Consider the following 23,761-nt stretch of genomic DNA (forward strand, 5'->3'; position numbering starts at 1 on the left):
TAGCTGTCAGTACCGAGTTCTGCCATTTCATGTAGTGGATGCTTGGCTGGTATCGTTTCTCTAAACATTAACACAGCTTAAATCTCATTTAGATAGATTTCTAGATTTCAAGAGCAATAATTAACTGTGCAGTTATTAAGCGTATGGTTTTGTGAAGAGTAACTTTGCCACCACGAACCTACTAAGGCTTATGAAGAACGTGTAACATTAAACTGTTTGAGACTTGAAAGTGGAATATTTGTTGTGAACATAGTTGTAGTTAGTCCTTGACGTTACACTGCCACCTTCTGAGGTCCTCCAATGTCTATGAGGCTTTGTCCTAAAGTCCTGTTGTTCTCCAGAGTATTTATGTGTTCTTAGAGCCTGTCAAAATCTGAGTATACTCCGCTTGGGCTGCATTCTCCTGAGGCCGCATTTGTAGACCGATTACGTCACAGCGACGCGCCGAAGGCTGTCCAAATTCGTAGATCCCTCCGAATGCAGCCGACAAATGCGTGCTCCTTTTTCCGAATTTGAAGGATGGGTCGGGTGTGTCCTTCGTGGCCCACCATATCCCAGAATTCATAGCGCGGCCCAGCCAAGCTCCAGTTTCCGGCTAATGGCGGCCGCTACTAAGTTTTAAAATTACTCTTATTAATCTTTCTGGGTCACAAAATAAACTTTTAACATATTTTCAGGCGAGAAAGTAGCTGTGTAAACATCAAATATCTGCTCGGTTTATCAAGATATCGCATCTTTGCTAAAGTGCTTCGACGTTTTCGGAGACGTCTGCTACCCACCAGCTCGATAGCTAGCCGGGAGCTCGAGGGTTACTGATGCGGCCGAGAATGGCACAACTCCCGGCACATCATTTTCAGATCACCGCGGACTTTCGCTGCTCGGGTTAAACGTTGTCAGCCGGTGATCAGCTGTGATCAGCTGATCACGGGGCCGGGGTTAAAAGAGAGACGCCACCCACCTGTTCGCCACTCAGACATCATTCTCTTCGTGTCAGGAGCTCCGAAACTCTGCCGACGTCAGTCTCCGCCTGATTCAGCAACCGTGAGTGATTATCCCTTCAATCCTTTTTCTCTTCCCGGCTCCGCTCGCTCTCTGTCGGTAACGACCGTTCCGAAGCCACGCTTCGTGCACTGATCGTTACTAGAATAACTGCGTGCCTGCTCCAAACCCACCGCTAGCCTTCGCCGCGCTTGGGTCTAGCCAGCACGCCACACGGGCACGCCGAATTACTGTGTGTAACCCGCCCGGCCGTGACAAACGTAATATATAAGTCACTTAGACAACCTAAAAATGTTATTGTTGGGCTTTTTTCAGTGTTTTGTTTGTTCGTGAGTAAATCGGTTTGGCTGAGATTAAAGTTATTAGATTAGATAAAATAAGACTTTATTAATCCCCCGGGTGGGTTCCTCCTTGGTTTTTACACAGCTGACTAAACGTCAAACAGAAAACTGATTAAACAGAAGTGTGAGATGGCCGAGAGTTTACTCCGGTGTCCTGTTATATTTTAGACAGCAAGGAGCAGACGGCTGAGTTTATTAAACTCCACCGAGACAGCGGTGACGCTAATCAGAAGGCTAGACCATCCAATTTCACGGCCGTTTACTTCCGGCCTACCCGATCTTCTGAGGACCCGGCCCACGTAGACCGCGAAGGCCGGGTCCTCAGGAGGATGCAGCCCATGAATTTGGACACGACCCTAATGTGACGCCCGCGTCCTCGCAATGGCGGGAAACCTGGTATAACGTGATCTGTTAGTCCCACCCACTTTAGCGAACGGCGCGAAGGTAAGACGTGCAGAGGCAGCTAAGAGGATGAATATGAGGACTGTTTTAAGCTGACATTTTCATTCCAGGTAAGTCTTTATTGTCAGTGATTTGTTTTCGTTAAAAACAAATTTGGGTTGAATCTTATGAGTAAACCTTGAGGTGTCTGGGATACTTTAATGTGCCTTTCTATTCATATCTAGCTCGTAACTGTCAGTGCAGCTGGGCTCGACCTACCAAAGCCTGAATGTGCAGATATTTTGTAGCGTGTCATACAACAGCTCAAGTTTCTTGTAGTGCAGCTCTCCCATCTGTTGGGTAAACTGTGGCTTCAAGAAACAAAATCAGTCAGGTGAAGGTTTGAAGATATTTTTTTCTTATTATCAAAATATCCCACATAATAGAGCTGTGTGAGGTAATATAAAATACCTTAAACTTTTACCTTAAATTCTTTAATGAGACTTCACTTGCAACTAACATGGACAGTATACTGTGTGGGAATCATGTCATACAAACGATTAAAGAGAGTAGCTGCTAATGGCGTTTGTAATGTGGACTGTATGGAACCGCCTTTCGCAGAGGAACAGGCTACTCTAATAACATTGGACCAGTAATTCTTACGGATTGCGTTACAATTATACCAATATTCACGGCAACAGTGACACGTGATGATTGTTTCCCGAGAGGACTAACCTCCACCCAAAAAAGTATAAACATGTGTCCTAGCACTTCAAAGCGACTGCAGAAAGGACTTCCTACTAGAAGGTGTTTGATATCATAAACCAGAATGTGCTCAAGACACAGTGGCACTCACTCTGTATATTCGCAACGAAGATATACACATGAAACGTCACTGCGTTCTTACGCATGCGTAGCAAACACACACTTCCCTGTCAACCATTTGACAGCCGCCCATTGGTCCTCTCAACTGATCCGCCTCCATTAGATGTAAATGTTTCGCGGGAACATTGAAGACGTGAAATAACCTAATCTGTTCTCGTGAGAAGGTTCTGGATATCAGTCCAACTGAGCCCGTATTGAAGTAAAGTTTTCGTATCCTGGTTGAACAAATTTAACTATGTTCGAAAAAACGCTCTTTTTGGCTTTAACTTTCGCGTTGCTTCACACCGGTAAGTGCATTTAAGAGTACGCCACTTTGGAAGCTACACGGACACGGTTATTTTTCTGTTTTGAGCCTAATGTAGCAACACTACTTTGGGTTTCACGAACCCTTTAAAAGAGGTTACTGCGTTTTAATTGCTCTGTGTGCTATTCAAACTCTCCCACCTCACTCGACTCGTTGAAAGCTAAGGCTAACAGCGCAACAGGTACCTGTGCTCTGTTTAGCTAACTGCTTTTACAGTTTTGAACTTAGTTTTTCTTTTGAACTGAGACCTGATGTGTATATACAGTGTAGTAAACCCAGCATAACGCCACAAATGTCAATTTTAAGGCGCTAAGCAATTGTTTAGCAAACGCTAAACGATTGTTGTTATTGTGTTGTGGCTACCTAGGTTGCTTGTATTACCAGTTTAGGATTTAGAAACTCTTCTTTCCAAATTTGGTGAAATCTTTATGTCTAGCTTCTCTCTTTTAACTTGGAAGATTTTATACTAATTGTATATTTGATGTGGTACACAGTGCAATAAATACCCAAGTAAGCAAGTTCTTGATTGTTTTGCATTCCTCACATTTCATGAGTGAACTGCCGCAGGTTTGTCATTTGTATGGTTTACTCACAAGTGTGTGAAATAATCGTGATATAAAGAGTCTGGCACAAAACAAACAAAAGTCTCTGAAAAGATCCTCGTTTAGAAAAGAAAAAGATTGAGAAACGTGCTGTGTACAATGATAGAAAACTGTTAGGAAGTTTGTAAACTCTGTCAACAAAAAAGCTATTTGAGGTCTTGGGCTGTGATTCAAAATATTGCTTTTGACAACTTGTATAATCAAATAACACACAGGTGTCAAACTCGGGCCCACGCGCCAATTTAGCCCGCAGCCTAATAGACCCTCTGCACGAGAAAATGCTGACTTCCTGGTTTGAGATGGGATGTGGGGTTGTACATTTTCGGTAGCTTTACTTTGCGGTCAATCACTACTGCGAAGATATCCTCCAAAATCATGTCCAGAACTCGAAAACGGAAAGATCGCGTTAAGTTGCAAAGAGCAGAAGGTGGGAACACTCACCACTGTTGTGTCAAAAAATCTAATGATCAGTTTTGACGTTTAAAGAGTTTAGATCGATCAGTTGTTTACATCACTCAACACAAGCAGAACTGCATCACTGCAGAAGACGCATCGTCCACATTCAGAAGCACATCTCTGTGTAGTGACTGGTCTGATGATTTAAACAGGCAAATGTTCAGCATTCAAACTACAGGTGAAGAATAGTCAAACCAGATGTTTCCCCCGTTATGTCGAGATCAGCTAGTCAAGTACACACCTACACAGCATGTTAACAAACCCTGAAAAAAGCCACACAAAAAATGAATGATTGCTGGTAACGGTTTCTATACATTAGTATTTACGAAGGGTATGTTGTGACTTACCTTCAAAATTACAGCGGTCCCTCACTATAACGCGGTTCACCTTTCACCTCGCTGTTTCACAGATTTTTTTAGTGCAAGTTTGCATGCTTATTTTTTTTTTTACATCACATTGTGTCCTGCGTCCTGATCGCTGCAGACGATCTCCTCCGTGACGTCTCTCCTGTACAGTACAGAATCGCTGCATCGATCTCTGGCAGTGTGACTCTGAAGTGCAGTGCTGTATGTCCACGAAACGTTTTGCACCATCAAAAACTAAAATTGGCTACTTGATTTCACCTCTCGCTGGTTATTTTTAGGACATAACACCCGCAATACACGAGGGACAGCTGAGAAATATAACATTTGAATCCCTTTTCTCTTTTGCTCTGAGGCGCGGGGGGAAAAATATCACAAGTCGATGAACGTCATTTACAGATATATTGGGTAAATGCCCGAGACATCTATAGAAATGTAAATCACTGCTTGATTCATTCATTTGCTTTACTTGTTTTGGACCATAAACCAGGCACCGGAAACAAAGCTCCCCACAGGAGTTTCCGCACCGGAAGCAGCATATGCTAACGTGCACATAGTCTATTACATTTGGCCCGCGAAGCCATACCAAATTCCTATCAGAGCTGGCCTACTGGTATTATACAGCTAATATATATATATATTGTTTAGTATTAAGCTTTGCTTGTTCCATATTCAGTTTTTCAGCCAAACTTGTTTGAGTCCATAAGAAAAGATTCATTCTTATATCTGGAGGAAGATTTTTTTTTTTTTTTTTTTAATAATAATTATTAACATTAGCCCGCGACTTTGTTCCAGTTTTGAATTTTGGCCCACTGTGTATTTGAGTTTGACACCCCTGCAATAATGCAATAATCAAATGAACTAATGGTGAAAGCTGTCACAATGTGCAGCCCTAACTTCGGTTAGCTTACTGAAAATGCCAGAATTTCTTTTTTCCCCCTTTTTTAAAAGGGAAAAGTTAAATTTTTTACAGTCCCTATTCTTACAGTTTGCATGACTTCCTGAACAAATCCAATAGTGTGTTTAAACGAAATGCTTGGTATGTACAACTTGCACTGTCTGGGTAAACAGATTAACAGATAGCTGTATGTTTCTTGTTTAGCTTGGTGACCCCCGCTTTAACCATATGTACCTGCATGAACTTGAAAGTGGAGACAATGTATGTGCAGTCTTTGTTCATGTTAAAACTGTTTGTTTCTCCAGGAAAACTTCAAACTTCGAGCTCTACTCAGGAAATCGAAAGATCAAACGGTGATGATCTCACTTTTCAGTGTGAAATCCCCCCGAGAACCAACTTGAAGTGCCCTTCTCTGGTTCTGAAACGAGTCGATGGAAATACAAGTTACCCCACAAGTGTCATCTACACCTGTCGAAATGGAAAGGAAGATCTTCATTCACAATACAGAAACCGGGTGAAGTTCATCAATGAGGACATGAGGAGAGGATTGATGACTGTACGGATCCGATCAGTCCAGCAGTCTGATAGCGGAAAGTACAAATGGTTTATCCCAAATTCAAAATATGCCTGTTTTTTTGATGTTGTTGGTAAGTTGGTTCATGAGCTTGTTCATTATTTGATATCACTGGTATTACTTAATAAATGTTGGAATTGTATATGGTTAGGTAAGTAAGAAACAGAATTAAAACAACTTGATGGTTTTTACCTCATTTGAAACAGTGACAGATAAGCAAAACCTTACTAAGGAGAATGACACCAGCACAACAGCAACAGAGGAAATGCCAGATACAGGTAAGACTGGCACAATGAGGTCATCGGTTTGTTTGAAAAAAAAAAAAGAAAATCAAGACGTATACCTTACAAACACTTTGCTTTTCCCTTTAGATCCTGCACCAGAGAACAGTCATCATTATTATGCCCTCATTCCCGTCTTTGCTCTTCTCATAGCTACTGTTTTCCTGATGCTCTTCAAGAACAGTGAGTTAAACAGCATTACATTTTTAATTTAGCCATCACCGACTTTTGCATTCAGACTTTTGAATTGGTACGCTCAGTCAAGTTGATTCATAGATCTGGTTTCTCAGCTGAAGTCCATTGATCAAATGAGGACCACAAGAGGATTCATTATTTGTTTTTCGGCACAGGCTGTACAGGCTGAGCTCCGTTATGGTGCAAAGCTATTTTAAACAACCAGCACTCGTTTGTTTCCCCTAATAAATGCACCCCTAACAAACAGCTACTGAACGACAAGTCACAAAAAGTGATGTAAAGGTGTGGAATGATATTTACGTCATAACAAATGCACAAGCGCATTTAAATTCCACGCATGTAAATTCAACAAACCGTGCAGATAGTCTGCTTTGCACACACTGCTATAGTTTCACACTCAGCGAGTAGCTCCCTGCACTCAGAGGCAAATCCTGCTCAAACGAATAAATGTACTTTTACCGTCTGGAGGCGGAGACCAATGTAGCACACAGTGCTAATGTGATTGGTCACTTTGATGCACACTTCAGGTTACTGTGTTAAACTGAGGTACGCTGTGGCAGCGACAGAAACGCTGTTTTAAACCGTACTTGTTAACATTTTGAAAACATAGCAGTGGCAAAACTGTCACTGTATTACTTTAATGCTGAAGAAAGCAGAGGATTCAAAAGTAAGTTCTCTTGTACAGTATTACATAGCTTAAAACTTATAACGAGGACCAGGAAAGAAAGTGTGCATCAGAATGTGGCAACTATAAGTTTGGCTAAAATAAAGATGTTTAAACCAATCAACATAAAGTTGCTCAGTCTGCAGGAAACACATGTAACGGCACGTTTCAAAACGTGCCCTTGAAGTCTTTAATAAGTCTTTAAGATGAGTTTCAGCATTAAAGTGAAGCCCGTCATAAATCAGTACAACAGAAGTAACTGCTGTAGTTAAACTAGCAAACTGCGCTTTCAAAACATCAACACATCCTCACAACTGATATGTAGCACAGATCAACTCTTTGCTTTAGAATAGAATAGAATTCAACTTTATTGTCATTGCACAGGTACAGGGCAACGAAATGCAGTTTGCATCCATCCAGAAGTGCTTTAGTGATATAGATATATTACAATATATATTAGCAATAGTATAGATATGTAAGTATATTACAGAAATGGGTCTATTATGGTATGCTATAATGTACACGGTATGTTGTGAATATTCTATAACTATAAGTATGTACAGGCTGTAGTGAGTACAAGCTATGTGCAGGCTATGAACAGGATATAAATATGAAAAACTATACAGAATATGAAATAAATAACTTTACAGAAATCTGAGATATACAGCTATACAGAAATGGGAACTATGCAAGTTATAAACAGTTGTAGGATTAAAGATTATTGAATGTACAGAATGATTATTTACACAGAGCTATACAGTAGTGCAGTTAAGATAAGTGAGGGTGTAGATAGTTTCTACAGAGGCTATATAAAGTGCTAGTGGTTGTGAGTGGTGGTTCACTCCATGTTATTATTGTGTGTTTGAGGGTACAGTTGTCCATTGTGTGTGTGTGTATGTCCAGTCCATGTGTTAACGTGGGTCAGATGTCAGGAGGCAGAGTTCAGGAGTCTGACAGCTGTGGGGAAGAAGCTGTTCCGGTACCTGGTGGTCTTAGTCCGGAGGCTCCTGTGGCGCCTCCCAGAGGGCAGGAGGGTGAAGAGTCCATGTGATGGGTGACTGGGGTCTTTGATGATTTTCCCAGCCCTTTTCAGACACCGCTTCCTGTAGATATCTTTTATGGCAGGAAGTGGTGCTCCGGCGATGCGCTGGGCAGTTTTCACGACCCTCTGCAACGCCTTCCGGTCCGAGGCAGAGCAGTTCCCGTACCAGACTGTTATACAGTTGGTCAGGATGCTCTCGATGGTGCAACGATAGAAGTTCACCAGGATGTCTGAGGACAGGTGGTTCTTCCTCAGTCCTCAAGAAGAAGAGGCGCTGGTGAGCCTTCTTGACCAGCTTGGAGCAGTTGGTCGTCCAGGTGAGATCCTCGGAGATGTGGACTCCCAGGAACTTGAAGCTGCTCACACGCTCCACAGCCGTCCCCTTAATGTGGATGGGTGGATGTGGGTCAGCATTCCTCCTGTAGTCCACGATGAGCTCCTTGGTCTTCTCGGTGTTAAGCAGCAGGTTGTTTCTGTCGCACCACTCAGCCAGACGATCCTCCACCTCCCTGTAGGCGGCCTCATCGTTGTCACTGATGAGGCCAATCACCGTGGTGTCATCTGCAAACTTAATGATGGTGTTGGAACCATCAGCAGGTCTGCAGTCGTGGGTGAAGAGGGAGTAGAGGAAAGGGCTCATCACGCAGCCTTGTGGTACACCGGTGTTCATCGTGACTGTAGATGAACAGCGGTTATCCAGCCGGACATGTTGGGGGCGGTTGGTCAGGAAGTCCAGTAACCATTTGCAGATGAGGGAACTGATGCCCAGGTCTGTCAGTTTCCTGATGAGTTGTGAGGGGTGGATTGTATTGAATGCTGAACTGAAGTCTATAAACAGCATTCTGGCGTAGGTGTTGTTGTTGTCCAGGTGTGAGAGGACAGAGTGCAGTGCGATGGAGACTGCATCCTCTGTGCTCCTGTTCTGGCGGTATGCAAATTGGTGGGGGTCCAGGGTGGGGGGGGGGACAGGATTTGAAGTGTGCTAGGACCAGCTGCTCTAAGCACTTAGTGATGATGGGGGTGAGTGCTACTGGGCGGTAGTCATTGAGGCTAGATGGGTTGGAGTTTTTGGGTATCGGGACGATGGAGGTGGATTTGAAGCAGGCCGGTACCACAGCGTGGGCCAAGGACAGGTTGAATATGTCTGTGAGCACTCCTGCAAGCTCCCCAGAACACGCTCTGAGAACATGCCCGGGGATGCCATCGGGACCTGCAGCCTTGTGGACATTGATCCTGCTCAGCACCGCTCCTACATCGGTGGGGGAGAGAGTCAGAGGTTGGTGGTCTGGCGTCATGTCTGCTTTGATTGTGGTTGTGGGGTTCCCTCGCTCAAAACGAGCATAAAAGTTGTTGAGCTCGTTGAGGAAGGAGACATCAGAGGATGCGGGGGAGGGTTTGGTGGTCCTGTAGTCTGTGATGGTCTGGAGTCCTTGCCACATACGTCGGGGGTTGGAGTTGGAGAAGTGTTCTTCTACCTTCTTTTTGTAATGGTGTTTGGCTTTTTTGATGCCCTTCTTTAGATTAGCCCTGGCTGTACTGTAGGCGTGTGCATCTCCTGACCTAAAGGCGGTGTTGCGGGCCTTCAGGAGGAGACGAACATCCCGGTTCATCCAAGGCTTCTGGTTGGGGTACATGGTGATCCGTTTCTGGGTGGTGACACTATCTGTGGTTTCGGAGATGTAATCCAGTACAGATGAGGCGTACTGGTCCAGGTCTGTGTGGGTGAACATATTCCAGTCTGTGTTTTTAAATCTGTCCTGGAGCACTGCGTCTGTCCCCTCTGGCCACACTTTAATTGTCCTCACAGCAGGTTTCACATGTTGGATGAGTGGTCAATACCGAGGTGTGAGGAACAGGGAGAGATGGTCCGATTGTCCAATGTGGGGGAGGGGTGTGGCTTTGTAGGCTCCAGCCAGGTTGGAATACACATGGTCTAAAGTCTTGTCTCCTCTGGTGTGGCAGGAGACATGTTGGTGGAATCTGGGGAGGACTGTCTTTAAGTTGGTGTGGTTGAAGTCGCCAGCAACAATAAAAGCAGCCTCGGGGTGTTTATTCTGGTGTTTGTTAATGGCTGCAGAAAGTTCTTTCATGGCCAACCTAGCATTAGCGTCGGGGGGGATATACACGGCAGTGAGTATGATCGAAGTAGTTCTCTGGGGAGATAATAAGGTCTGCATTTGACCATTAAAAACTCCGCATTAGGTGAGCAGTGACTCTCAGTAATAGTGGAGTTCATGCACCAAGCATTGTTAATATAAATGCACAAACCTCCACCTCTGGTCTTGCCGGAGTCATCTGCTAGCCTGTCGGCTCGGTGTGTGTGGCGTCCTGCTAACTCGATAGCATTGTCCGGGCAGCTGTTGTTCAGCCATGTTTCGGTGAAAAACATGACATTTGAGTCCATAATCCGTCTGTTGTTAGTGATGGAGAGCCGTATCTCATCCATTTTGTTTGCCAGAGAATGGACATTGGCGAGAAAAATACTGGGTAAAGGCAGCCGGTGTGGTGTTAGCTTTAGCTTAGCCCGTAGCCCTCCGCGCCTACCCCGCCTTTGTTTACGATCTCGGCGCCGTCTGCGTGCACTTCCGCCCGGCCGGGGAGAGTGGGCAGCCTCCGGTGTTCTGGAGATCTCTGGGATGGATTTTATATTCATAAAATATAACTATAAAAATTCAAATACTTCTCTAATCATATGTAGCAGAATTAGATTCATATAAAATATACATCAACTAATTAATTGTGGTGTGATTTTTAGCTTCAGTGAATTAGTCCCATCAGTGGTGTACACTTTAATGACTGAACACTTATATGGAGTTTGAAGTATATTTTAATACAGAACATTTGAACTTTTACTTCAGTAAAAATGTATTTTTACAGAATGCACATGTACTGTAGTATTACTTTTTTATATAAGTATAGGTAGAGCTGGGCGATATAAGATTTTTTTCATATCACGATATGTTTTTTCATTTCAGGCGATAACGATATCTATCACGATATAAGCCAAATAACTATATTTGTAAGATTTAAATGTGCCGTTGCTCACAAGTAAAATGTGAAATAATCAGCAGCTTGTTTTTATTTAAATATTTATTTCCCATAATAAGTTCAACAGGGTAGATGTACTTAATTAAGGACCATGAGACTTTTTCAGATAAATAAAGGCAAATATTGCAAACTACACAAAAGGCAGCTGCTAAAGCGTTTAAGTTTCAAAATAGAACAAACAAAACAGACTAAACTGTCAATTCCACTTAGAAACAAAATATTAATTCTAAAAATAAATCTTAGTTTGTTTTACAGAAGAACAGACAAAACTGACTAACTTTTGTCAATATCAAATAAACTGAGAACTAAAAGGAAATTCTCAATCTCTCCTTGTTGTATAGCTGAGCTTTTCAAACAGTTTTAATAGTTACTTTAGTCTGACAAAAGCCGAATGACGAATTAGCGCTTCCAGTCAGAGACTGAGGCTACGTCCACACGTACACGGGTATTTTTGAAAACGGAGATTTTCCGTTTTCGTTTTAAAAAATAATCCCGTCCACACATAAAGGCAGAAATGAAGGAAAACGCTGCTATGAACATGCCAAAGCAGCAGGTGGCGCTAGATTCCTAACCGTGCAGAAATGTTGGCCAATCAGAAGTCTAGAAGCCTCGGCGGGAAAAAGTAAACAAAGCTGGGGCATAGAAGCAGAACCGAGTCGTATGTGTGGAGGGACAGTAACTGTGTGTATATGTAAGCATTTAAACACTGCAGAGAGTAGAATTAACAGTAACAGTATTGTAGAAATTCATTTCACCGAAACAATAACGTGGCGCACAGTGTGACGCATGCACCAGTTTATTGTATTTCCAGACTTGCTTTCGGCACATTTATAGTGAACGCTACTCTGTTTTTTGTCAGACTTGAAATAGCCGAAACACCTTCACACTACGGAACTTCTATGGCTCTTCCGTTCGACAATCTCTCCGGCGTTGGAACCATCATCTGTTTTCTCTTCGGTCACGCTCGGTTGATTTTTCTAGTCGGCACACTCATTTCCTCCATTACCCGGGCGGTACGGTGGCTGGCTGCTTCCCAAACAAACACACATGTGCGGCTTGGCACTTGTGCTGTATGTAACAAGTCACGCGACGTGACACTGCGGCTGTGATTGGTTCGGCTCTGCGCTGCTTAATTTGGATTGGCTGACCTTTTTTTTTTTTTTTTTAATTTTTTTTAAGAGGATGAGCGGCGAGGTCTATCGCGATAGTTTAATTTCTCTATCGAGTAAAAGTTATATCGCGATACATATCGTTATCGTTCTATCGCCCAGCTCTAAGTATAGGATTTAGGATGGGTACTTCTTCCACAGCTGTAAACAGCAGATAACACCTGGCATGCAGCAGCTACAAGCATAGTGTGTTATAGTTATATGACCTTTTAGATTCATACAGCATGATGGCAACAACCTGAACTGTTCATCAGACACTAGTTCAGCCCAATGAGCTACTTACCAAAGACAGTGTGTCACATCCTGCTCTGCTGTCCATCCCACAGACTGTCTGTGGTCACGGTGTGTGGAGCTCTGGAGCCAGATGTGTACAGCTGTTTCACTGAGTGAAGTACACTCACCGGCAACAACATAAACACATTTTATAAAATTACGTTTACTTGACTTTTTCCTGTTGTTGTTGTTTTTTTTAATAGCAATGATGTGTGCTTCTCATTGTGATTTTTAAAAGCTGTGTAATACTGTACAACAGATTAATGGGGCAGCAGTGCAGAGGCTTCAGAACTAACCTTAGAATTAAATTAACATTAAATAATCCAGTGACAGTTGTCAGTGTTTCCACTGATGTACAACAAACAGTAACTGCTGATGATTAATTCAGCAGCCTTTATTTTTCAACTTCTAAACAAATGCAGTTTAAAACAGCTTTTCTGTCCCTGTCACAGTGTAACTCAGTTTAACACAGTAACCTCAAGTGTCGATCAAAGTGACCAATCACATTAGGACCCAGTCTACCTTTGTCTGCCTCCAGACAGCAAAAGTAAGTTTAAAAGCATAAGCAGGATTTCTCTCCGAGCGCAGGAAGCTCTGCGCTGTGAAACTGTAGCAGCACATTCAAACCAGACGCTCTTGCGTGTGCGATGGCTTCTTTGTGAGTTCTGCGCATGATGAGATAAATATCATTCATATTAAGGTTGTACCCCCTCACTGATACCATTTCTAATTTCCATCTCTTATAAAATTATAGTATGCTAAATTGTGCTCATTTTCTGAGTGCTCATAGTTTACTTTCATTTTGTTTAAAATTAATTAATTTTTTTAATCTCTTTGAAGTTCCAAATTTCGCACTGTACCTTTAATCAAACACTATTGCTATCCATAATAAGCATATACTGTTAAACATTAGACGACATGGATATAAAACAGATGGGAGCTAGTGTTTTCTAAATTGCACATTCAGCTCAACACATAAATGGCACTTTGGCCATCAGCCGGGCTTTCTGAAAATCCACCCATGTGAAGTGTTGTTGGTCTCCAGGTGGGTGCGTCTGGTTAACTTTCCAGATGGTTCGGCTGGTTATGTTGCAGCTTCCGTTTAAAGTGACTCTACAAAGTCTTGAATCACTCATATTTATTTGTACGTTAGTTCCAATGAGACAGACTTTCTTGCCTTCTTACTTATGTGTTTAGTTAATTTTATTATCTTTTTTTTTATTTATTTTTTTTGTGGTCTTGAGCACCAGTTCTTTACTTTTTTGTCTGATCATTGGCTGCTTTTTCACTCATTTTTCAGGCCTGTCCCTATACCTGACCATCTTCAGATAAACCGTTTGTTTGTTTTTTGGTTAAATATAATATACCACGTTCTGACTGAGAGATTTCTGAAAAATTCAAACGTGCACCTCTGCTGTCACTTCCCACACAAATAAAGATAAAAAGCTAAAGAGCAGTGTGACGTTTGTAGGGTTACTGAAGTTGAGCTAGCTGGTATGTAATGATGTGCTTGGTGGTGCCAGCTACACAGCTATGGTTAGTATAATATAAACATTAGCACAGTAAAGCTGAAGGATGAACACTAACTTCTCCAATCGATTAGATTAGATAAAACTTTATTAATCCCTCGGGTTGGTTCCTCCGGGAAATTCGGTTTCCAATAGCACAGCACCGACAGAAGTTACAGAATGTGAGCAGAAATATACCATATATATAAATACAGAGTATACACAAGGGATAAATAGAATAAATAGGAATAAGAATGCAAGGGATTTGCACATTTCAAGTATTGTGAGTCTATTGCTCCGTTGGATATTAAGTATTGTACAGTGAAGAGGCACTACAGCTGTTCCCTCCTCCTTTGTCCTCCTGTTTCCCCTCCCTCTCCCCTCCAGAGAGGAGTTAAACAGTTTGGCGTGTGGAACAAGGAGTTTTTTAAGTCTGTTGGTCTTTGGGAGAAGCAACCTGTCACTGAACAGACTCCTCTGGTTGTTAATGGCTGTGTGCAGAGGATGCCCAGCATTGTCCATAATGTCCAGCAGTTTCTTTAATGTCCTTTTCTCTGCCACTGTCACCAGAGTGTCCAGCTTCATGCCGACCACAGAGCCAGCCTTCCTGATCAGTTTTTCCAGCCTGGATGTGTCCTTCTTTGCTGTGCTGCTCCGCCAGCACACCACAGCTTAGAACAGTATTCCAGCAACCACCGAACATTAGCATTCACATTGTAGGATACTGTAAACTAGGGGTGGGGAACTGCAGGCCTCAAGGGCCAGTGTCCTGCAGATTTAAGATATCACCCTGGGTCAACACCTGAATCAAATGATTAGTTGATTCCCAGGCCTCCAGAGAACTTGAAGACATGTTGAGGAGGCAATTTAGCCATTTGAATGAGCTGTGTTGGATCAAGGATGCATCTAAAACCTGCAGGACACCGGCTCTCGAGGCCTGGAGTTTCTCCCAGTGACCTTGACTTGACCTTGAAGTCAGAGGTCAAGTTTTCTGCACGTACAGTTTGGATGTTTTAGAATCACATGTTTTAGAACCACATGTTTTAGAACCACATGTTAATGCTTGTAGAACAATGAAATTATTTGCTGCCGACTGAAATGGTGAAGCTATTTTTTACCTGGATAAGACGAAACCTTGCTTTTTAATTCAGCCCTCGGTTTAGTGCTTTTGGATAGTACAGCATTATTTCAGTTTCTAACTGGTTTTCTTGTTCTCACAGGGATTTGTAAGACATGCCAAAGGAAGACTGAAGAGAACGACTCTGAGCTGGAAACCCAAGGTAACAGAGCAAAGAAAGGAGATGAAGAGGAACAGCTCAAGAAACCATCAGCAAGAGGAACTGACGGACTGAAAGGATAATCTCATCATCACGGCCAGAGAAAAGAAGCTTTTTTGAATATCCACCATTTGGGCCATTCATCTGATCCTTCTGTCAGTTGCTCAGGTGCAACTAAATATTTCCTGGAAACGTAGAAAAAAAGTAAGATTGTTTTATGAATTATTTGGAAAATCAAATTACTTAATAGTAGGGCTGCCACGATCAGTCGACTAGTCACGATTACGTCGACTATCAAAATCATCGACGGCTGATTTAATAGTCGACACGTCGTTTGAAGCTTTGTAAGATTCCAAAATACGCAGGAATAAGTAGCAGGATTTAAGAGTGTAATAACAGACTGAAACAGAAGATGGCAGCACTGCATGTACAAGGATGCCAGCTGCCATTAAACCCCGAAGAAGAAGCTGTTTCCAAATTCAGGAACTGCATCCTCCTGTGCCCGCATTTGTAGGCCGATTACGTTACAGCCACACGACGAAGACTGTCCAAACTCGAACACTCCGACAAATGCGGCCCAGAAATGCGTCCTTCATTTCCCCAGATTTGAAGGATGGGTCGGGATGGGTCGTGGCCCAACCTATCCCAGAATTCATAGCGCGGCCCTGCTCAGTTTCCAACAATGGCGGCAGCTAGTTAGTTTTAATGTTACTCTTATTATTCTTTCTGGGTCACAAAATAAACGTTTAACATATTTTCAGGTGAGAATGTAGCTGTGTAAACCTCAAATATCTGCTCAGTTTATCAGGACACCACATATTTTTAAAAGCGCTCCGACCAGCTCGATAGCTAGCCGGGGTTCAAGGCTCACTAGAGCCGTGAGAACACCGGACTCCCGGCAAATCGTTTTCAAACCCACCGCAGTCTTTCGCTACTCAGGTTAAACATGACATATGAGTCACTTAGATAACTTAACAATGTTATTGTTTGGCTTTTTTTTAGCATTTTATTTGTTCCTGAGTAAATCGGTTTGGCTGAGATTAAAGTTATAGCTTTTACACAGCTGAATAAACGTCAAGCAGACAGCTGATTATCAGAAGTGTGAGAATTTACTCCGGTGTCCTGTTATATCTTAGATAGCAAGGAGTTTATTAAACTTCACCAAAACAATCTGCAAACTTCATTAACATTTAATCAACTATCATCTTGTCTTTATTGTTAGTTAGCACAAAGCTTAAACACTTAAAGCTGTAAGCTAATGATAGTTATAGCATTAGCTGGTGCAATAAGCTGGATGCATGATCTGATTAGTCGACTAATCGCAAAGATAATCGGTGACTAGTCGACTATCAGAATAATCATTTGTGGCAGCCCTACTTAATAGCAATTTGTAGCAGGGATTTAAAAGCCTTCTAAGCCCATGAAAGTGTTCACGATCCCATTAACTATTTTAAAATCCTGGTGGAAGTGCAACCAAATAAGCTAGAGCAATAATTTTTTTGCATATTAAAACAGAGGAGTTGTACTTCCATATCAGTATTTAACTTGTCCCAGGTTGCAGTTTCCTTCCACTAATGGCTTTGCAAAAAGTGCAAGAAACAACAAAAAATTTATTATTATCCAGACAAATTTTGCTGATCTGATCAGCTGTTCACAGCACTTCCTGCGTTTGAATAAACTTTATCATGTTGTCAGCAGGAACTATCGCCTCATTTTGTGGGAAATGTAGTTTTTTGTTTTGGTTTTTTTTTCAGAAAGTTCATCTTTGACTTTCTGTATAGTCTCTGTGACACAGTTGGAAATAGTTTATTTTTGAGGCACATGCTGTTGCAGATTGTGCACAAGATCGATTTTTGTTTTTGCAGCAGTTTATAAAAATTAGTGTTTGTTAGAAATGAAATTCTGAGGATGCAAAATAGTTCCGAACCACAGGAAATTTATTTTGTAACAGTTTTCACCTCTGAAATCTCTTATTAGAAAAATGTGTTAAAAATATAATTTTTAATTTATTTGTAGTTTTTTGCACCTTTTTAGCAATTTAAGTCGTTACTATGGACTTAATGCATACATATTATTAAAATTTGCGATACAGTGATTGTAATGTATGTATTGTATGTTTAGCAACTTGAAATCCTCCAAAAACTGACACTATAGCATCGAAAAATGTAAAGACTTGTTCTATGATGGGCTTACAAGGTTAAGCAAAACTTACCTTTCACTAATTTTGTCATTCTAGCTAGCAAACAATCCCCAAGTGGCTAATTTTGCAGTTGCATTTGAAACCCCTGTCACGTGTTTGCACATTAAACGATTTTATCTTACCATAATTTATTTATATAGCACTTTAAAAACAACACATGGCCGACCAAAGGCGAGTAAATAAAAATGAGTTTTTAATCTGGATTTAAAAACCAGCACTGATCTAGAGTTCCTGATGTGAAGAGGAAGATCGTTCCAAAGCTTTGGGGCCACAATATAGAACGCTCCGTCTCCTCCAACTTTCATCCATCATTTAGGGACTCTGAGCAACACCTGCTCAGCTGACCGGAGTGAATGAGGGGCAGCATATATATTCGGGTACCAGACCATTTAAGGATTTAAAAACCAGTAAAAGGAGTTTAAAATTGATCCTAAATTTAATTGGAAGCCAGTGTAAGGAGGCCAGAACCGGAGTAATATGCTTAAATTTTCTTTTACCAGTTAAAAACCGTGCCGCAACATTCTGCACCAGTTCCAGACGTGCTCTGGCCAAACCCTATTACTCCAAGCATGAGGTTATGATCGTCTCAAAGAGTATACTTATACACTTATACTGACACTCATTAAGCTTTCACCAGCTCTGAATCACGAGGCTCCTGCCTACATCTCTGATCTTTTACAACCGCACGCTCCCTCTCGCAGCCTGAGATCCTCTAATCAAAAGCTGTTGGTCGTTTTAAGACCAGAGGAGATGTTTTAGAGCGGTGGCCCCCAGGTTGTGGAGTGCTTTGCCTCCATCTTTACATTGCCTTGATTGCATTCATTCTTTTAAACAGCAGCTTAAGACTCTTTCATTTAGATTGGCTTTTAACTAGAATTGTGCAGTTTGTTCGATTGTGCTGTTTTATGTATCTGTTTTATATTATTGTGAAGCACTTTGTGGTTCTTATTCTGTTAAGAGTGCTATATAAATAAAGTATCTACAATTAATTGTGTTGAATGTTTGCTTCGTTGTGTTGAAATGTTTTGCTACAATTGTGCTACGTGTGCTCTCTAAATTGTTTCTTTCTTTCTAAATGTATTACATTTTTAAGGAGAAACGTGTGTGTGTGTGTGTGTGTGTGTGTATTATGTAAGACCCTCCCAGTTTGACCTACCTTACCTTAATTTCAAGTCAGTCTGACTGGATTTCAAAGTAAAAGCCCTTGGAAATGTCTTTGGTGCTCCAAAATCTCATCAGGTTTGTTTAATTATTTTATTTATCTTTCTTAATTCTGAATGACGACATAGGGAAACATGGAGGCACTATCAACTTCAGCTTCATAGTATCTCACCCTACAGTTACTCGGCCACTCTAAATTAACTCTTGCATTGTGAAATATAAAATCAGCCTTTCGAAATGCACAGTGGGAGAAGTGATCTACTTCTGAATAAGAACAAGACCAGAGAAAGTGAGTTCAGTTTGAGGACGATGCCTATAAGACGGTCCATCCTGGGACAGCATGTTGAGCTGGTGGAGCACAGGTACCTGGATGTGCACACTGACAATTAGCTGAAGCAGAAGACCAACAAAGAGCCTCTACACACAAAAGGGGCTGAGCAGCCTCTATTTTGTGGAAAAAGTGGAGACCCTGTAATGTGCAGCAAAATTATAGAGATGTTCTTTCCCTCAGTTCAAATGAGTACGGTGCTGAGGTCTGCTGGTGACACCAGAAACGATGAATAATCCAACCAGGACGGCTCCTCTGTGGAGGATTCTGAAGCTGGATTGGTGAGAACACACTGATAATGCTTTTTTTTTTTTTTTTTTTTTTTTTTTTTTTTTTTTCCCCCCAACTTTACTACTAGAAGAATATAATCTATCATATGAGTAATCATTCTAGCTGAGATTTGTACCTTTAGCCAAAAGCTTTTGAGTAGGATTTCCGGATGGTAAGTCTGCTATGAGCCATCCAGCCTAGTGTACTACTAGTAGTATACTACTTTTCCAGAATCGCTCTGACACAGGATATTGCGAGTTTTAAGAGTACTGTGTTTCTAGAGATTTGTTGGATGCTGAAGAACTCTGATAGAAAAATGCCCACAACATTAGGGGCCAACGTAATGCTGTCCAGAGGACGTATCCAGTCAGACACCCTGTTTCTGACGTCTTATTCCAGGAACTTCATTTAGTTTCAATTTAGAATTATTGTGGACTTCAGGAAGCACACAGCCCCACTCCCCCCCATCATCCTGTCTGACACCCCCATCACCTCTGTGGACTCATTCCGCTTCCTGGGTACCACCATCACCCAGGACCTGAAGTGGGAGCCCACCATCACCTCCGTCATCAAGAAAGCCCAGCAGAGGATGTACTTCCTGAGGCAGCTGAAGAAATTCAACCTGCCAACACGGACGATGATGCAGTTCTACACTGCAATCATCGAGTCCATCCTCACCTCCTCCATCACCGTGTGGTACGCTGGAGCCACTATCAGGGACAAACAGAGACTGCAGCGTGTTGTGCGCTCTGCTGAGAAGGTGATTGGCTGCAGACTCCCATCTCTGCAGGACCTGTACACCTCCAGGACACTGGGGCGTGCAGCTCGGATCTCAGCTGACCCTTCTCACCCTGGACACAGTCTGTTTGACCTGCTCCCCTCAGGCAGGAGGCTCCGGTCCATTCGCACCAGAACCTCTCGCCATAAGAACAGTTTCTTCCCCTCTTGGACACATGAACAATAACCGTATGACTGTTCCCACCACTAACACATGACCCTACGCTGTGTCACTGCATCATTCCATGTTTGGCACTGATCACCACCTGCACTCATGTATATATCTCATGTATAGCTCATGCACATATCTTTCTACATAGCACTTTTAATTCTTATTCTTATTTTTATTTCATGTCTATTTAAGCGTAATTTATGGCAGTATGTTTGCACTGAAGCACCGCAGCAATTTCCAAATGTAAACCTGCTCAACATTTGGCAATAAAACCCTTTCTGATTCTGAGAAGCAGACTGTATGTTATAGTGACTCTTGCAGTTTAACTGAACTTTGTTGGACTGTTGCCTAATAGTAAGAAGGTTATTGGATACCCTCCCCTGACCCGCTATCACTATTTAGAAACATATCAGAGTTGATATTGACAGAGTGCCACTGTGAGGGTGTATACTGTACCTAGACCATGGAAATATGAAGTATCCTTTTATACCATTAGGAAAATTATTTGAATCGTGGTTCTTATGCTTGGCAATACTTGATATACACACACGACGTAAAACCATGTGGGAGTTTGCACAGTGAGTCAAAGTTGGAAGAAAACCGTGTGCGATCAGCGTCTAAATGCGGCAGTGCAACTGTACATTTTGGCTGCTTTATCCTGAGGTTTGTAGCTGATATAAAAAGGAGAATTTCAGAGCATTTAAAACAATTTCTTTTGAGCAGTGCAATCAGGGAATTTCTGATGATTCATTACATTCCCTGTAAACGGACATTTTTCCTATAAAGAACATGTAATCTGAAAAAACAAAAACGTACCTAAACTTGTGCTAACAGCGGCATTTAGTGACATTTACAGTGTAGACGGGTAAACGATGTCTGCGGACGGGAGGAGGTGGTTCGTCGTTAAGCGCTAGCTCGTTTACAGCTAGCTTAAACGAACCTGCGCTTAACTGGCCGCGTAAATGTTTTGGCTTCCCTGATGGACACACTCGCTCCGATCATCGCGCTGTGCTTTCTTGGGGTTTTTTCTTCAGCAGGTAACTCGAACTTATTTAAATGGCAAGTTTGTACGTTTACATCACCAGGAGAACTACAGGCTGTTCGTGTATTTGTAAGCCTGTATGATTTTACCGGTGTTAAAAACCTAATGGCTTCTGTTGTGTGATGCAATTCTGTGGCTTCTCAACTCTTGAAGTTCACAGCGGAAACACTAAATCAATTTTTGGCGCAACACTGATAAGAAAGCAGGGAGAGGAAGATTTCCAAAGCCGTTAATGGCATGATGATACTTTTAATCAGTCAACGAACAGGTTATCGGCAGTAGAGCATTTGTAGTGCTCTGCCGCCAGAGTCGGCACCGGCTTTTTCTTTGGCTGCGAACAGTAATCGTGATCATCAGCTTATTTTGTCGGAGTGGTTTTTGTTTGCATCATTGTTGGCTTTATGGCGAACCGATGCGGTTAATAAGAGTGCAGTTATGGTTACACTTTAGATGGAAGGTGGTATTTCCATCTGAGCAGATGGTCTATAAACTTCCTGCTCTGGGTCCTTTGGAATTTCTTAGGGTAAAAAATATCTGACTGTGGGCTCAGAATGCTTGAAGTCCTGCTACTGAACAATAAACTAACACATTTCGTTGAGAATTCAAATGTAATTTGGAGACTGTCAAATTATATAAATGTTGCTTTTTTTCCCTCCCCAGAAACTCCTCAAAGCTATTGCCCATCCCCACTGATTCAGGCAGAAGAAGGTCGTAATGTCTCATTACCATGTTATGTGGATCCCTCAGTTGACCTGTCTGCTTATACCGTGGACTGGAAACACACTGACTTGAATGATGTAGTCTTCTCGTGGCGACACGGGCAGGAAAATCATGGTGCACAGGCGGCGAGCTATAGAAGCAGAGCAAGTATCGACTCTGGAGACCTTAGCAGAGGAAATCTAACCCTGCAGATCTTCTCAGCACGCCTGTCTGATAGTGGGCATTACAGGTGTTTTGTGCCAAAACTGAAAGCCTTTTGCATCGTTCATCTTAATGGTAAACACTCTAAATAACCAAGTTTAGTTTGATACTAAGTTTTGTCAAACGTACCTTTATATTTGGTTTTGGAATTTGGTTAAAGAAAGAGCAGAAAAGTGACTTTCCCTTTAAATGTAAACAGTCCCAAATAACATGCAAAAGATGTGAGGGCTTTATTTCATGTTAACAGTTATAGCTTTGATAACACAGAGTGAACCATTGTGTCCTTGTATATTTTGATTTTGTCACAAAGGAAGCTTGAACGGCATGAATGTGACTGAATCTGGCTGATGTTGTGCTGTGTTGTTTAGTACTTTTCTGTGTTGATGTTCACAGTTTCACAGCAATCTAGCTTTCCACTTATCATTATAACTTTCCCACAGGTGTGAATGTGAGTGTGGTCTTTATTTGTTAGTCCTGTGTCAGACTGGGCACCTGCCCACGGGGCACCTGCCCACGGGGCACCTGCCCACGGGGCACCTGCCCACGGTGCACCATGTCCAGGGTGCGCCCTGCCGGTTGCCCTATGGTAGCTGGGATAGGTTCCAGCTCCTCCTTGTAACCCTAACAAGGATAAGCGGAAGAGAAGTGGAACACAATAAAATTAAAATAGCACTTTATTCTGTTTTGTTTTATCCAAAGTAATTTAACATGGACTTGGAGGACACTATCAGACATGCTATCTTTTAAAAAAAATAAAAATTTTCTTTTGTTTAGACAGTCTCATATATTTCAAATTCTGAGAATTTATTTATTTTTACAGTAACCAAAGAGATTAATGTCAGGTCCAGCACAACCACATCTCCAAATCTCCACAGCACAACCACAACGCTGAAGCCAAATGATCCAGGCAAGTGACTTTGAACTTTTCTTCTTTTCACTTAATTAAGTTCAATTTAGTTTTATTTATAGTGTGAAATCACAACAGCATTCAGCTCAGGCTGCTTTGTATTACCAGTAGAGACCTTAATGCAGACCTCACCACAACACAGAGAAAAGATGTTGAATGACCTATTTTTTTTTCTTCACAGCAGACATTTTGAGCTGATGACGAATCGTTTCTTTTTAAGTGTCCCATTAAGTCATGAAAGTGATGCATCAAGCGTAATAGCAGAGTCCACTGCAGCCATCCCCAGTGTTTTACTAGGAATCAGCTTTCTGCAATGATAAACATCTTTAAAAATAAAAGAACTCTTCATTCATACTGCAAACTTGTGGTTTGATTTTTATATTCTGAAAAATGACTCACTTTTGCATTGTTGGCTGCACGCAGTTCCTGTGAAAACTCGTGTATGAGCTAGAGAAGTGGGTTACACGTGAAGTCGTGTAGAGGGCTAGCTTCCTCTTTGTGAAGTCAAGGTTTGAAAGTACCTAAGTTTTAAAGGTTGCGTTAAAATTCACAAAAACTGCTGTTGTCAGCATGCCACCAGTCACCAGACTGCACAACTCATCTTCTGTCAGTCACATTGTTGCAATACTTTTTCCATTACTTATCAGAGTTCAACACAATTAAAGTGAAAGGAACTGGCTTCAACACTGATACATGATATTTGAAAAATTCCTCACCAGCAGAT

General features: G+C 41.9%; 2 protein-coding genes across 12 annotated transcripts in view; both read left to right on the plus strand.

The window, feature by feature from the left end:
• The first annotated feature begins 476 nt into the window (after positions 1 to 476).
• The window catches only part of LOC101471411 (uncharacterized), a 34,828-nt gene continuing 11,543 nt past the window's right edge, over positions 477 to 23,761 (plus strand). For 3 of the 11 annotated variants that reach the window (XR_003024340.2, XR_013098811.1, XR_013098810.1), the window contains exons 1-3: positions 20,885 to 21,204; positions 21,870 to 22,205; positions 22,951 to 23,037. The gene's annotated coding sequence lies outside the window, so the exon portion shown is untranslated. Of the gene's footprint in view, positions 1,042 to 20,591; positions 20,831 to 20,883; positions 21,205 to 21,869; positions 22,206 to 22,950; positions 23,038 to 23,761 lie in introns of those variants that run through there. The other 8 variants (XM_076884562.1, XM_076884560.1, XR_013098812.1 and 5 more) reach the window with 8 other exon arrangements.
• LOC101472269 (uncharacterized) lies at positions 2,528 to 18,448 on the plus strand. Its single transcript, XM_004562209.4, has 5 exons — positions 2,528 to 2,893; positions 5,534 to 5,875; positions 6,009 to 6,080; positions 6,174 to 6,266; positions 15,203 to 18,448. Exons 1-5 carry the CDS (start codon positions 2,842 to 2,844, stop codon positions 15,340 to 15,342), a joined length of 699 nt encoding a protein of 232 aa, XP_004562266.3. The 5' UTR covers positions 2,528 to 2,841; the 3' UTR covers positions 15,343 to 18,448.

Source organism: Maylandia zebra, linkage group LG6 (assembly GCF_041146795.1).
Source record: "Maylandia zebra isolate NMK-2024a linkage group LG6, Mzebra_GT3a, whole genome shotgun sequence".
Lineage (NCBI taxonomy): Eukaryota > Metazoa > Chordata > Actinopteri > Cichliformes > Cichlidae > Maylandia > Maylandia zebra.

What these genes read in the sequence shown, in the direction of transcription:
- LOC101472269 (XM_004562209.4), top strand. Translation starts at nt 2,842, where the DNA reads ATGTTCGAAAAAACGCTCTTTTTGGCTTTAACTTTCGCGTTGCTTCAC. An exon ending in TTTCGCGTTGCTTCACACCG is followed by an intron (nt 2,894 to 5,533) that starts GTAAGTGCATTT and finishes TTGTTTCTCCAG; the next exon opens with GAAAACTTCAAACTTCGAGC. An exon ending in CCTGATGCTCTTCAAGAACA is followed by an intron (nt 6,267 to 15,202) that starts GTGAGTTAAACA and finishes TTGTTCTCACAG; the next exon opens with GGATTTGTAAGACATGCCAA.